At 55.9% G+C, this 14,300-nt stretch overlaps 4 protein-coding genes across 4 annotated transcripts; 2 read left to right on the top strand and 2 right to left on the bottom strand.

Annotated features, from left to right (window-relative positions):
• Positions 1 to 47: 47 nt before the first annotated feature.
• PHYSODRAFT_472012 (hypothetical protein) lies at positions 48 to 2,036 on the bottom strand (the record flags this gene model as incomplete). The annotated part of the gene is made up of 1 exon (XM_009516133.1): positions 48 to 2,036. One exon carries the CDS (start codon positions 2,034 to 2,036, stop codon positions 48 to 50), a length of 1,989 nt encoding a protein of 662 aa, XP_009514428.1.
• Positions 2,037 to 2,214: 178 nt separating this feature from the next.
• Positions 2,215 to 4,873, top strand: PHYSODRAFT_471666 (hypothetical protein; the record flags this gene model as incomplete). Its single annotated transcript, XM_009516134.1, has 8 exons — positions 2,215 to 2,635; positions 2,697 to 2,855; positions 2,936 to 2,955; positions 3,020 to 3,112; positions 3,178 to 3,407; positions 3,471 to 3,557; positions 3,638 to 3,757; positions 3,835 to 4,873. The coding sequence occupies 8 exons, from the start codon at positions 2,215 to 2,217 to the stop codon at positions 4,871 to 4,873; spliced, it is 2,169 nt and encodes a 722-aa protein (XP_009514429.1).
• A 163-nt stretch (positions 4,874 to 5,036) lies between these two features.
• On the bottom strand, positions 5,037 to 5,888 carry PHYSODRAFT_308575 (hypothetical protein; the record flags this gene model as incomplete). Its single annotated transcript, XM_009516135.1, has 2 exons — positions 5,037 to 5,360; positions 5,886 to 5,888. The coding sequence occupies 2 exons, from the start codon at positions 5,886 to 5,888 to the stop codon at positions 5,037 to 5,039; spliced, it is 327 nt and encodes a 108-aa protein (XP_009514430.1).
• Positions 5,889 to 7,134: 1,246 nt separating this feature from the next.
• Positions 7,135 to 9,036, top strand: PHYSODRAFT_321001 (hypothetical protein; the record flags this gene model as incomplete). Its single annotated transcript, XM_009516136.1, has 2 exons — positions 7,135 to 7,178; positions 7,257 to 9,036. 2 exons carry the CDS (start codon positions 7,135 to 7,137, stop codon positions 9,034 to 9,036), a joined length of 1,824 nt encoding a protein of 607 aa, XP_009514431.1.
• Positions 9,037 to 14,300: the final 5,264 nt, after the last annotated feature.

Consider the following 14,300-nt stretch of genomic DNA (forward strand, 5'->3'; position numbering starts at 1 on the left):
TACGGATAATGGATGAAATCAAAAGAAGTATATTTTCTCCTTAGTGGTTAGCCAAGTTTCATGACGTCTAGTTGCAGTAAATCCGACCATGCGAGGGTCTGGGGGTACACGAGCTGCGCAGTTTGGTTCACGCCTCCGTCGGCCAGAATCGTGTACACGTAGAGGTTTGTGAAGCGAGCCTTCGTGATCTTCATGACCAGGAGCGACATTATATCTTCCGTCGCGATGAGGAACTTGCGGTTCGCGATGAGGTACCCGTTGCCGTAGACCGCGTCGATGGAGGCGTAGCGCTTGTTGTCTCGATACACGTAGTTGTCGTAGCCCGAGATGACTCCGTAGCGCTTGCTCAACGCGGAGCCCGTGGCTGTCTCGAAGGAGGTCAATTGCTCTTCATCCTCTTCGACTTTAGCGGCCGCGTTGTAGCAGCTGGAGCGACGGTGTTTGGCTGCGCTTTTGCGTTGATAGCAGCGGAATACTTTCCTTGCGATCATGTACGCGACTAGGTATATCATCGTGCTGAAGATACAGACCACGGTGGCGATCACGACGGGTTTGCGGTCGACGGTGATCGGATGAATCGTCCAGAACTTCATCGGGGACAGCCTCGCCAGGAACGGACTCACGTTGATAAGGCCCAGCCAGTAGTCTTTCTCGGCGAAGTCCACCACAATATTTCGGAGTGCAGGTAGACCATCGACCAGCTCGACGCGATAGGTGAATCCAAACTCGAAGGCTGCAAACGCCAGCACCGGGTCGATCCGCTCGCGGAAGAGGTAGCTGAGGACGCTGGTCACGTTCATGAAGAACGTTAGGAGATCGGCGTGCGCCATCTCCGGTCGGTAGTGAACGTATTGGCGATTGCCGAGTTCGTTACCGATCGCTAGACACATCTCGGTGAGCGTCCAGTAGCCGTTGAAATGGTTGGACACGAAGATCACCACGCCGCGATACAGCAGCGAGTTGGAGATGGTGGCGAACGCGTCGCCAACCCAGAAGTGGCCGCTTCGGACACGTCGGTAGATAACGAACGTGAGCACCACTAGGTCGAACTGCACAACAAATACGAAGATTGCGTGAATAGTGTGCGTCCAGGCCCAGGAATCGTGCAACGAAGCGAAGGAATGCCACTCCCAGTTCCTCAGCTCGGTGGCTGGATCACTGGGTAAGTTCCAGATGACTATCTCAATGTTGGACTGCGCGATGGGGTCGTCCACGTAGCCGCCCGTCCGAAACGCTGTACGAACCTCCTTGGCCGGGTGAACGCTGTCGACTTGCGGCAAACTCTTGAAGATCCAGAAATTATCGGACGAGACGCCGAGTAACTCAGCGCTGGTGAAGTGCGGCTCGGACTCGTACGGGTAGTTGAAGGCCATGGCGAACGTGTGGGTCACTTCGGTCGCTCGCATGTCGGTGATAGGCGCGATGGTGGCCAACAGCGCGGCGCCGCTTTGGTACTGTTGGTCCACTTGGAAATCCTGCGTGGAGATTAAAGCCGAGAGCAGCATCGTCTCGCTCGTATTGGCCTTCTGACGCGCCAGGAAGTACATGCGCAGTTGAGTCACGGCCTCGTCGCTTGAGACCAACAGGTCGAAGGTGCAGTCAACCACTGGAGCGATCAACTCGAGCTCCTCGAGGTACGCGAGGTCATTCACCGCGTGCTTCTGCAGCGAATTGAAGAGGAACCGCGTGAAGTCGTTGCCGTACACGGAGCTGTCGTAGAATTCTACCGCCGTGCACTCCGTGAACGAGTGTGTCGAGTCGGTCACGAGATAAATGGTGTCGTTCCGAAGGTCGGTGGACCCTTTCAAGACCGTCTGCACCAGCGGACTCTCGCTGATGGTGGCCGTCCCCGCGTAGTCTGCAATGAGCGCGCACTCGTGGACGGTGGTCCCCAGATCCTTGGACTCGAAGCCGCGTAGTACCGTGACGGAGGCCACGGACGCCTTGGCCGAGATACTCACGTACCAAAGCGCGATGGCGAATACGATGACGCGGTGCAGCAGCTTGAAGAACTCGAGCTTCCCGGCAGCTTCCATGGCCTCGATGGAGCCGATCGAGTAGCGCGGGTCCTGGCGCGGCGGCATGGTGTCCGGCGTCTTCAAAAGTGCCTGAAACCGTTCTCCAGCCCTGGAATCGACCGGCCGCTTGAGACTTGTGCCATTCAAAGAGACGCCACGTTAGTGTTAGTCGTTGTGGAGTACTTTGTCGTTGAATATGATGAGCGGCAAGCGGGAGCCCGAGAGCCCCAAGAAAGGGCCGGACGTATCGAGGATCGCCAGCATGCCGCAGTCCCCGTTCATGGCCCGGCAGGCCGAGCGGGCCCACATGACGGGCCTCTCCCCCATCGAGGAGATGCGGCTGGCGCAGAACGAGCTGCGCGCAAAGGTGGCCGCTCGCCTCCCGCCACTGCCGCTGCCCCCGATGCTGCAGCCCAAACCAACGCCCAAGACGCCGCGTCGAATGAGTCTCCACGACCAGTTGACGCAGTCGAGCTTGATGCAGCTCGTGACGATGCGGAACATGATCCGCAAGGTCAAGAACCGAGCCAAAGTGGCGGCGGTGAAGCCTGCGGACGGCAAGATCAGCGAGTTCCAGGACCAAAGGCTCGAGCGAGATATGGACGAGCTCACGCCAGGTGCGTTGAAAGCCTACGATAGGGTGAACGTTGTTGCCGATCTAACGAGGCTTTCGTGTAGCCGAGGCGCTGGACTTTGTGGAGACCGTGTCCAAGAATGAGCTCATCATCAACAAGAAGAAGCAGAAAATCAACGAACTGGCAATGCCGAAGTACATCATTTCGCCAAACGGAAAGTTTCGCGTGCGGTGGGACCTCCTCTCGGTCACGCTCATTTGCTGTAAGGTGTTCGGGTCTCACTGCATATCCTCCACTTACGCGCTACTGACTATCTCATGTATGTGCGAATTCATGCTCAAGACAACTCTGTCAGCATTCCCGTAAGTTGATATTGAAATGGTACGACAAGGTGGAGTGCAAGTACAAACTAATGGCTTGATGCAGTTCCAGTTGTCGTTCGGAGCTTCTGTGGCAGAACCGATCTCGGCGATCGAATACATTCAACGAGTTATTGACTGCTTCTTCATCGCAGACATCGTGAGAGTTGTGAAGTGATTTTGTTGCCGACGTGAGAGGAAACTAATACCTTTTTCTATTGACAGTTCGTTAATTTCGTCTCTGCGTATGAAGAGCACGGCCAAATTGAAGTGAAGCTCCACAAAATCGCCAAAAAGTACTTCAATTCGTGGTTTCTGCTGGACTTCATCTCAGCCTTCCCGCTTTACTACATCCAGGGCTCGTACTTCCGCATTCCACAGCTTGCGCGATTGTTTCGACTCTTTCGTCTCTTTCGACTAGTTCGAATGCTGACCATCACGCGCATTCTCAACAGGTGGGCAGGGGCTTCATCTTGGTGTCGGCTTTGTATGGGTTCATTAACACTTTCAACGTTCAGGCTGGACTACGCGTTGCTCCTACGGTCCACTGTGAGCAGCATCTTTAAATTCGGCATGCTAGTATGCTTTACGTCACATTGGCTTAGGTAAAGCTTACGACTGCCTTGGTCACATCAGGTTTGTCTGGTGCTGGCTGACTGTGTTACAATTCCTTGCGTCTTTGAAGCTGCTTCTTCTTCCTGATCAGTTATGATCAAGAAGATGGTTGGGTCGCCACGATGGACCTCGAGGATAAAGGCATGTACGACAAGTACGTGACGTCGTTCTACTGGGCGATCATGACCATGTGCGTGGAAATTGATGCGGATAGTTGGGGATGGCACAAGCTTCTTCACACTCATGATAACTTGATCCATGATGCAGGACGACAGTAGGCTACGGAGATGTCCATCCGACCACGACACATGAACGTATCTTTGCCATTTTCGCGATGATCATCGGCGCGTGGATATTCGCGTACGGTATCACCAACGTCGTAGCCATGGTGACCAACTTGAACGGCCCGGACAGTCGCTTTCAGCTGCGGATGGATGAGCTGAACGACTACATGGAGGCCCGCGAGCTGCCAATGCAGCTACGGTACGAGATCCGCGAGTTCTACTTCAACGCGCGCATTTCGGCCGAGTCCAAGCTGGTCAACGAAGGCAAAATCCTCGCCGAGCTGTCAGCTCTGCTGCGGTCCAAGATTGCGTTTGCAATCAACGACAGTGTGCTGAACAAAATGCCCTTCTTCGCCGGAGCAGACCACAATTTCCTCATGGAGTTGGCGCTGAGCATGCGCATGGTGTGCTTCCCGCCGCTCGAAGAGGTCATCTTGGAGGGCGAGATCGGCGAGGAGATGTTCTTCATCTTCCGCGGCGTCGTGGAGATCGTCAAGGCCGGCGTGCAGCTCGGCCTGCTCGGCCAGAAGCAGTACTTCGGCGAAATGGCCATCCTGAACCAGAACTGCCTGCGAACAGCAACCGTGCGTACCTTGTGCTTCTGCGAGCTGCGCATGCTCACGCGCGAGAAGTTCCTCATCGCACTCACGCACTACCCGGCCATGAAGGAGCGCATCGCGCGCATCGTGGAGAAACGTTCCAAGACGACCCCGAAGAAACTGAGCACGACGGCGAGCTCCTCATCGGTGGAGACGTCGCTGACCGCCCTCGAGAAAATGGCGGCGTCCGCTTCGATCGATGACAAGACCGCCAAGCAACTGGCCACCCCCACGCCGGCCACGACTCTAAATCGTATCTCGCAGCTCAACTCGGACTTCTCCGGGTTCTTTCGCTCGCAAACTGCCGAGAGCGAGCTGGAGAAGATCCAGGCCAAGATCAGCGCCATGATCCAGCAACAGGACCGACTGGCCAAGCTTGTAGTGGACCTGGAAGAGCAGATGAATGAAGCCCGCCAAGCGTAGTCAAAAAGCCATTGAACAGCATGAGAATAAGGCAAAAAAAAGTCGCAGGCTTCGTTGAGATTGGACGCGGGCCGCGCTGTGTCTGGTACAGTCTAAGGCAGCAACTAGGTAGCTCCCGTTCCCCTTCTCTGTGTCCGTCTATGTTTCTATATGGGCCGCTGCTCTACATGAGGTTGTCGGCCTCGTCCGGGATGCGCACCGTCATGCCCTCCATCTCCTTGGTCACCGTGATCTGGCAGCCCAGCCGCGATGTGTCCGTGAGGCCCCAGGCCAGGTCCAGCATGTCCTCCTCCTCCTCGCTGATCTCCGGCAGGTCGTCGAAGATGCGCTTCTCGAACACCAAGTGGCATGTGGAGCAGGCCAGCTCTCCGCCGCACGCGCCCTCCAGCTCCACGTCGTTCTCGTGGGCCACGTCCAGCAGCGTCTGGCCCTCCTCGGCCGTCACGCTCGTGCTCTCGCCCTCACCGTCCACGAACGTGAACGTCACCTGCGCGAAGCCGCGGCTGGTCAGTGCGCCGGGTGCGCCGCGGCGAGGCGCGTGCACGGCCGAAAGCGCGGCCGCTGGCCGGCGAGTTGCCACGCGGGCCGCGCGGCGTAGCGCAGTCGACACTCGGGACGCGAACATGACCGTCGGTAGAGTGAGACCGTTGTGCTGAATGAGCGGCTGCCTTTGATGGATGGGACCTTTTAGTAAGTAAAACCCAATTTGGGTTTTAATCGACTTAACGTACCAAGTATTCGGTACATGTATTATTGTGCCTTTCACATATTTTGGCGGGTGAGCTGTTAAATCAGGCGGAATTAGATCCATAAAAGGACGAGCAACGCTTATTTAGTGTTAATTCCGCCTATGATTGTGAGTGCTTCCCCTAACCCACGCGATCAGCATTTGCGAGCCAATCGACGGAGATACGAGCAGAATGGCATGGATTGGCGGGTAGGAAACCGCCAATCGCTCTGTTTCCGACTAACTCAGGCTGGATTAGCTTATTCCGCCTTAACTCGGCCTCACCATCGCCGCTCTTAACCCTTCTAACCCCAACTCTTATTCTGTATCCTACAGAATAAGCATTAAACTTGATTAAAGTATACTTCAAAACCTGTCAAAGATTTGCTGTTGGAAGCCCTTTCGCATCCTGAGGTCAAGACCGGTCCGCATTGGTGGACAAATGTGAGATCGGGAAATGACTGCGGCCGGGCGAGTTCCGGCCGAGGTCTAACTGCCTTGAGCTTGCGAGAGATGGCTGACCGAGGGCTCTGATTGGTCGGTCACATTCCCCGCGCGTTAGTGCCCAGAAGATTGATAGAGACTACGGAGTGACAGAAGGGTCTCGGCGGGTCAAAATAAACCGCCTGCCGAGGCCTCCGAAGTTTCATAGTGGGTACACTTTATGCCCAGTAGGAGTTCGGATTTAGGACGAAGCTTCGTCCGATTGTAGGATCAGCTCGAAAGCTCGGTCCACACTTGATATTTGTATAGACCTTAGGGATTAGCTATAGGAGAGGCCTGACAGCCTCTAAATCATTAAACAGAGCAGAATTTCCCCCCCCAAGCCACACAAGGGTCAAGTCCGTCTACGGTAAGTCGCTAAGCTTAGCGTAGGGTCTGGATACACTCGGCTGCACGGGGTATGTCTGCCGGTGAGCATAAGGTGCATTGACCGAGTGTTCATCCTGGTAAGGCCAAGAGTGGGTAGGTGACCGAGTGTTGGGAGGTATTAGAGACCTCTGTGTACAGTTGTACGTTTGACTGGGTGTGAGGCAAGGACCCCCCAGTGTATTTGACTTCTAGCCGAGGCTTCGCCCCGGCGCCCCTGTAAGAGGCTTCGATTGGCCTGGTACCCTTCCTTTCTGAGGGACCACAGAGGTTTAGTGCGAAAGCACGTATTACACATTGCACCCTAGCCGTGGCTCATGGCTAAGGGTGCTCTTATATTTTAACGAAGGGTAAACCTACCTGACCCGCAACACACAGGGAGGCACATTCCAGCCCGTATAAGGGATCGGACCTGGTCTTCAGGTTTATTATCCCGACAATCTATCGCCGACTCTTCGGAGACGGCGTGTGTTGTTGGTAGGGCTCGTCCTAGAGACTTCGGTTGATAGGGCGAGGACTCGTAAACTCGTGTTTTCCTACACGACAACTGGTGCCGCGACCCGGGACTGGTGTGACCGATTGTGTGTTGTGGTCTGTGTAGGTTTTGCCCAACGAGCATTGAGGAGAGAAGAGAAGAAGAAACAAAAACAAGAACAAGAACAAGATGGCGAAAGGATCCAAGTCAGCGGTACCAGCTACGCCGGTGAAGTCGGGATGAGGATCGGCCGAAGGTTCGTCAACGATCGCGAGTGACTTAACGCCTCGGTTGTCGACGTTCTTCGAAAGGTCGGTCAGTTTCGAAGAGTCGGTCGACGAAGATTCGGACGCCAAGGATGACATGATGATGGACTATGATGACCTGGAGGAGAAGGCTCCAGCGACGACGCAGGAGTTCGGAGATGAAGAAGATGCGATGCTGCCCGCGGGACGTAGCGGAGGCTCGCGCTCCTTGTCCCGGAACCTCGTCGCGGAATTTGATGAAGTGGCGAAACCCGACCATGCGGATGACGACTTTGAGGATGGCACTGAGACCTCGGCTTCGAGGGCTCTGGTGCAGGTTACTAAGGGTCCTCAAGAATCCCGCGGAAGTCGGCCCGCTATGAACAGCAGCACTCCAGCTGCGAACAAGGTGCTCGGCAGAATGTTCGAGCAGATGGTGGAGTCGAGCGAGTGGATATGGCAGTTCAATCCCGAGATGACGCGTCAACCGACTTGGGCTGAGCTGAAGGAGGAGTTGCAACACCCTGTTGAGTCGACCTCAGTTACTCAGGTAGCCGAGGACACGGTGTCTCTCCTACGAGCGATGGGCTGCGAGCCAAGAACTCGTCCGTCCGAAGTCTCGATCAAGAGTTGGACGCCGGGTCTCACCGGCAAGGAGCTGCATAAGTGGAAGAGGAAGCTTCGCCTGAGCTTCGGGGAGTCGGACCTGACTCTGGGACGCCCCCCGAGTGCTCGCCCCGCGAGGGAGCAAGCTGATCCTTCGAAGATCCCACTGCCGCAGACACCCAAGAAGTCCGCCGAGCGGTCAAACCAAAGCCAAGCGACGGACGGAGTGTTCTCCGCCAAGACCGAAGGTTCGTCGTACTTCCAAGACTCGCACATGGTGACTCCTAGGTCGGCGAGTCGAGCCGACCGTATTGCGCGTGAGTCCGAAGGTTCGCGACGCGAGCGGAGCACGCAACGAAGCTCCACGCGACGCTCAAGCCGCCGGTTTACACCGCGCGATGACTCCTCGTCCAACGAGGACGACAATGACAACGTCAACTATGAAGATGGGTTTGACAACCCGAGCGATGAGTTGGCCCGTCAAGTGCGCGAAGTGAGTGAGATGGAGCGACTGAGTTCGACTCCTCGGCTCGAGATCGCCACACACCGGCCGCTTGCGCAGATCAAGAATTTCTCAGGAGCCCGCAATCGGAGTGAAAACTCTATGCAGTGGCTCCGAGCTTTCGTCTACGAGATGAAGGGAACGCACACTCCGCCTAACGAGTGGTGTATGGCTTTCGAGCTGAGCCTTCGGGACGGTGCTCTTCACTGGTACCGTCAACTCCCGAAGAGGACTAAGCGTCAGTGGAAGCGACTGAGCGATGCGTTTATCAAGTATTACTGCTCGCAGTTTAGCCAGTCTGCGAAGGCTCGCTACTACTCTGCGAAGCGCGAGTCCTCGGAACACCTTTGTGACTACCTCAACCGACTGAATGGTTACGCCCGTAATGCTGGCCTACAGTTCGAGAGTGGTGGTCGCGATGCGAAGGACCATGTACAGCGGTTCCTCGAGACGTGCGGTGGCCGAAGCCTCGAACGCCGGCTTTGCCACGTTCGGGTGAAGGACATTCACGAACTCGAGGACATGATCAACGACATCTTGAAGTCTGAAGAGCGTGGGCAGTCGCGCGAGACCTCGTCACACCACTCGCGCAGTCGAGACCAACCGCGTCGTCGTGATGACCGTCGCCACGAAGCTTCGCGTGACAGTACCGTCGCGACCGCGACCGTGGTTACGAACGTCGCCGCGAAGACTCTCGCCGCCGCGATGACTCGCCCCATGTTCCGCGCATTTCGCTAGCTGAAGCTTCGCTGTCAGACTTGGTCGCTGAACTGCAAGTCCGCGGTACCAAGGGTGGTAGAGCCGAGCGCTCGTCGCCACGCCGTACCCCGTACAGCGACAGCGAGAGTGACGCCAGTGATTATCATTACTCCGAGAGCGATCCGAGTGATGGTGGCTACAGTTAGCAGCTCTGGTGAGGAAGGAGCACACATCGCTGCTGCCAATGAGCGCGAGCGACGCCAAGCAGCTGAAGGAACGTACGCGCGCCCTGACCAACGTCAACGCAAGGGTGGTTAACCCGGCCGAGGACTCGACCGGAGTAACCGCCACTCCGGCCGAGACAACCGTGATGGTCGTCCGCGTCAGTACGGACCGTGCGCAGCTTGTGGTGGAGCCGGGCATTCGGCTCACTACTGCTACCGCCGCTGCCGACTGTGCCAGCAGGTGCATGACATCGGCAAATGCGAAGCACTTCAAGCCCTCACTTCGTTCATCAAAACGAAGGCTGAGAAGAAGGACCTCTCGCCAGAGCTCCAAAGCCTAGTCTTCGGTGGCAATTTAAACTAGGCAACCCGCCAACTGAAACTGGGTTGGTCCCAATCGGGCTGCCACAGTTAGCTGAGCCCGCGATTGATGCAGACTGTGTCTACGCATTCGTGGGCGAAAGTAAACGGCCGAACGACAAGGACAAGGAATGTGTGAAAACGACGGAAAATGAAAAGGAGAGAGGGGCAACCCTCGGTGGAGGTGTAACAAGTGAAATGAATGATGATGAAGATGATGAAGATGACACCGAGGCTTGGGTCTCAAGTGCGGTGCAAGAAGGACACCCTGGCCGAACGCCCAGTGGGGTGACGAAGTTACTCCAGGCGAGAGGCTGGGATGGTGGTCCGCGCAGAAGTTCGACAAGAGAGCTCGGATGAGAGCTCTGGTCAAGGGCGCGGTAAATGACACGCGAACGAGGATTCTATTGGACACTGGCGCGAATGTTAGTGTGATCTCCGAACGGTTCGCGAAGCAGTTGCGGTTGCGTGATATCCAAGGTCACAGCCGCTGTATGGAGGTTAAGGGTTTTACGAAAGGAACCATGACAACCGAGAGACGAACTCTCGTGAAAGTAACCCTCGGCTGGAGCAGAGTGTACGAATTCGAATTGTGGATTATGGATCATGGTGCTGGCGTGGATGTAGTCCTCGGCACCGACTTCATGATTCCTGCAGGAGTGCGCTTGGACTTGTTCCACGCGACCGCGAGGTTGCCGGACGAGGTGAGTATTCCACTCATTAAGACGCTGAACATGCTGAATGACCAAGGTGAAGGCCCGCACGTCAACGGTGGTCCGTCCGAGGACCTAACCATTGAGAGCCGAGAGTTCGCAGAGTACAGAGTACCGAGGCGTCAACCACCTCTGGATACACACGAGGTGTGGGTACGTCGCACGAAGTCTCTGTTGCCTACGGTAACGAAGTTTCGGCGAGGCAAGGTCGAGAGAGTGCGGTTGACGAACGTGTCGAAACGTTTTACGGTTTGCCGTGCTCACTCACCTATGCTAATGTGGGTACCGATCGGAGATCTCCCGAAGTCTGAAGGTTATGTTCGACTCAGTTCGGAACGATACGAGGACTGACAGAAGTTGGCGTATGACGGAAGTCGGGATGAAACGGTGTTCAAGCGTGAGTGTGATGCATATGCGGATTGGCTGGCCTCTCAGCCTTCGGATGTGGAGCGACCAGAGTATGCAGTGCCGGCCGGAGTGTTACCCCGGCCATCCGAAGCCTCCCAGACGCACGGCCGCCAGCTGAGTTGTGCCGAGCAGTGGGAACGTGAAATCGCTAAGCGTGAGGAGCAGGAGCAACTCGCCACCGACGGCTCACCAGTGCGTGATGATCCGGTGGCGCTCCCTCCCGTGCACGTGGAAGCCGATGACACTAGTACCGAAGGTTCAATCGAGTCTGAGAGTGAAGGAGCTTCGGATGCCAGCACCGATGACGACGCCTCGGACCTAGGGGTGATAGCGAGCCAAGTGCCAGCCGAACCCTCTGACGTAACGGAAGACCGTTCAGACTGGGGTGATAGAGAACAGTCCCCGGGGTCCGAAGACTCAGTCCAAGATGAGGACTCGGTAGCAGTGCTGACACGCAATTATCTGTCGGCCGCCGCCGTTGTCGACGTTGAGGATGGAGAAGCTGACGTCGAAGCTGGCAATGCCCGAGCCGAACACTTGCCGAATGAGATCAACTTGGAAGATTACGCTCATGAACTAGCTTTCCTGCCCGACCTTACAGAAGCCTCTGTCACGGAACTGGACTACTCGGCTGAGAATGTCCGGCACCCGGAACTGAGTAGAGGACGGCAGGATTGCTTAGTGAAGGTTCTGAAGAAACATGAGAAGGTCATGATCTCTAGTGGGAATGCTCTACCACCGCCTGCGTATGGTGTAGTGTGCGACATCGATGTACAGGGCCATGCGCCTATCAAGCAACGAGCACGGAGGATTCCCCTCCGACACCTCAAGAAGCTCTACGAGCTTTTGCGAGGTTTGCTCAAGGCCGGTCTGATCGCGTTCTCCAACAGCCCATGGTCGTCACCGATCGTGATTGTGCTGAGGAAGAATGGCGTAGATATCAGACTATGCATTGATTACAAGATGGTGAACGCAGTCACCGCTATCATGGAGTATGCAATGCCCCTTGTGGATGATCTGCTCACAGACCTGGAGAAATACCTGTGGTACTGCTCGCTTGATGCGGCGAGTGGGTTCTGGGCAATCATGATGACACAGAGGGCTCGTCAGATCTCTGCTTTTGTGTGTGCACTGGGTCATTTCGAGTGGCTCAGAATGCCCTTTGGGCTTAAAAATGTATCTATGATCTACCAACGAATGCTCGACAACGCTCTGTGGGGCTTTGTTCAACCGAAGGGTGGCTGGAAGCATTACGCGCGTCTGATGGCAGAAGCTGAAGCACGCGACCGTGAACTTGCCAACGCCTCGACCGAACAGTCACATGAAGAGTCGACCGACCCGGACCAGTCGCCTACGAAGTTTGAAGCGGGACGTGGACTCGGATCGCGCGAAAGATCGGTCTCGGAATTAATCAACAGTCCTATTGCGGACATGTTTGCGAATGGAGAGCCCGACGAGTCTTCGTTGGTGCCGGTTTTCGAACGGCGTTCGTTCGTTGACGATATTTGCTTTGGCGGCGAGTCTTTCGATGCATGTCTAGCGACGCTCGACCGACTCCTCGCCCGGTTCGAGGAATGTCGGATCAGCGTGAGTTTCACCAAGAGCATTTTCGTGCAGCCCAAGGTGGACTTCCTGTCTCACGAAGTGTCCCGGAGTGGTATTAGAGCGGACCCAAAGAAGTTGAAGGCTATCACCGAGCTGTCCTTCCCAAGGTCCAAGAAGGGAGTGCAAGCTTTCCTTGGCGCTCTGAACTACTACAGCCGCTTCATACAGGACTTTGCTGTCTACGGTGCCGCGCTATACCAGCTGCGAGACGAAGACTTCGCACCAGGGGGTGACCTCTCTGCAGCCAAGCGAAGCTTCGCGGCATTGCAACGAAAGGTCGGTGAGGCACCTGTCCTCCGACACTTCGACCGTGACCGAGAGGTCCATGTGACGCTGTTTGCAAATGAATGGGCAGTGAGCACCACGCACATGCAGGAGCACGATGGCCTGATGCACCCGGTGCGTTTCTGCGGCCGACTGCTAAAGGAGGCCGAGATGAACTACCACCCGGCGGAAAAGGAGGTACTGGCTTTGCTACAGCTGTTGAAGGTGTGTTACACCCAGCTGGCCGGTCGGACCATACATGTCTACACGCGGTTCTCGACGCTCGACTGGGTCCACAAGTCGAAGACGCTCTTCGGACGCGCAACGCAATTTGCCGTCTTACTGTCTCCGTGGAGTATAGTGGTGCAACGAGTCAAGGAAAAGGATTGCGCCTTCGCGCAGCTTTTACAGTCGATGATCGCAAGTTTCGTTGACCTCGAAGACTCGTTGGCACCTGTGACCCCTCGAGCCAAAGGCTCGCCGAGTGCTCGGATAGATCCGCATTTGCTTTATGCACGGTTGCCACGTACCTACAGTGGCTACGTACTTTCGTTTGATGGCTCGGCGAAGACCGAGAAGCATGGTGGATACGGCATTGCGCCTGGATACTATGGCGACTTCCGGAATGGAGTGTAGTGATCGCTGCGAGTGCGTATCTCGAGACCACGACTGTAAACCTCGCTGAGTACACCGGAATGAACAACGGGGTCTCTGCCGCCCTGGAACATGGGGCCGAGGACTTAGTCATCGTCGGGGACTCGAGACTCGCAATCCAGCAATCCCTAGGGGTGATCGCTTGCCGTAAGGAGTCGCTGATGGCACAACTGAATAAGCACAAGGAACTGACCGCGAGACTTCGGTCCGTGAAGTACCTACATGCTATCCGAGAGTTCAATGCAGCCGCAGACTCATTGGCGAGCGAAACCTTGGAGAAGAAGGTGTCGATGACGGTGAACGGCGAAGACCCAAAACGAGAGTTGATGGAATTGAATCGGATCCGAGAAGTGCTCTATGAACCGTCAGCCGAAGCCTCTGAAGCTTCTGGAGAAGTCGTAACGCGTCACGTGAACTCGATACGTGTGATGGATACGCGTGACAGGGACCGTAGTAAGATTTTTTTCGATTTTGTACGGGATACTGGACATGTAGCCGCGGTAACGAGGCAACAAGCCCGCACGCGTGCGAAACAAGTACGCTTTGCCGATGAAACTTCGGGTGATGAACCAGAAGAGAGAACAGAAGGAGACGAAGCTAACGACGCCAGCAACGAAGAGTCTAACGAACTTCCGGACCAACCGAGACCTGACGCAACGGTGGTCCATAAACCGAGTGCTGACGACATCGACCCGCTAGTTGTGCAGGAAGAACGGCGCAGGCGCATTGGCACAGCCCAGGATGAGGAGTTCCGGTGGTCAAACCTCAAGACGGTGCTAAAGGGAGACGAAGCGAAGCTTGCCTACAAAGCTGCACGCAAAGCCTGGAAGATGGCTGACAAGTTCGTGTTAAGCGAAGATGGCTTGCTGTATTTCCTTGGTGCGAACCGTCGGTGGGGTCGCGACCGGGCCGAGGAGACGACACTACGCCTAGTGGTGCCAACAACGATGGTTTAGGAGATCCTACAGAACTGTCATGACTCGTTGGAAGGCGGTCACCAAGGTATCGTCCGAACCTACCACCGAGTCAAGGCTGACTACCATTGGATTGGCTTGTTCGCCGATGTGGAGAAACA

The sequence above is a fragment of the Phytophthora sojae genome (assembly GCF_000149755.1).
Source record: "Phytophthora sojae unplaced genomic scaffold PHYSOscaffold_1, whole genome shotgun sequence".
NCBI lineage: Eukaryota > Oomycota > Peronosporomycetes > Peronosporales > Peronosporaceae > Phytophthora > Phytophthora sojae.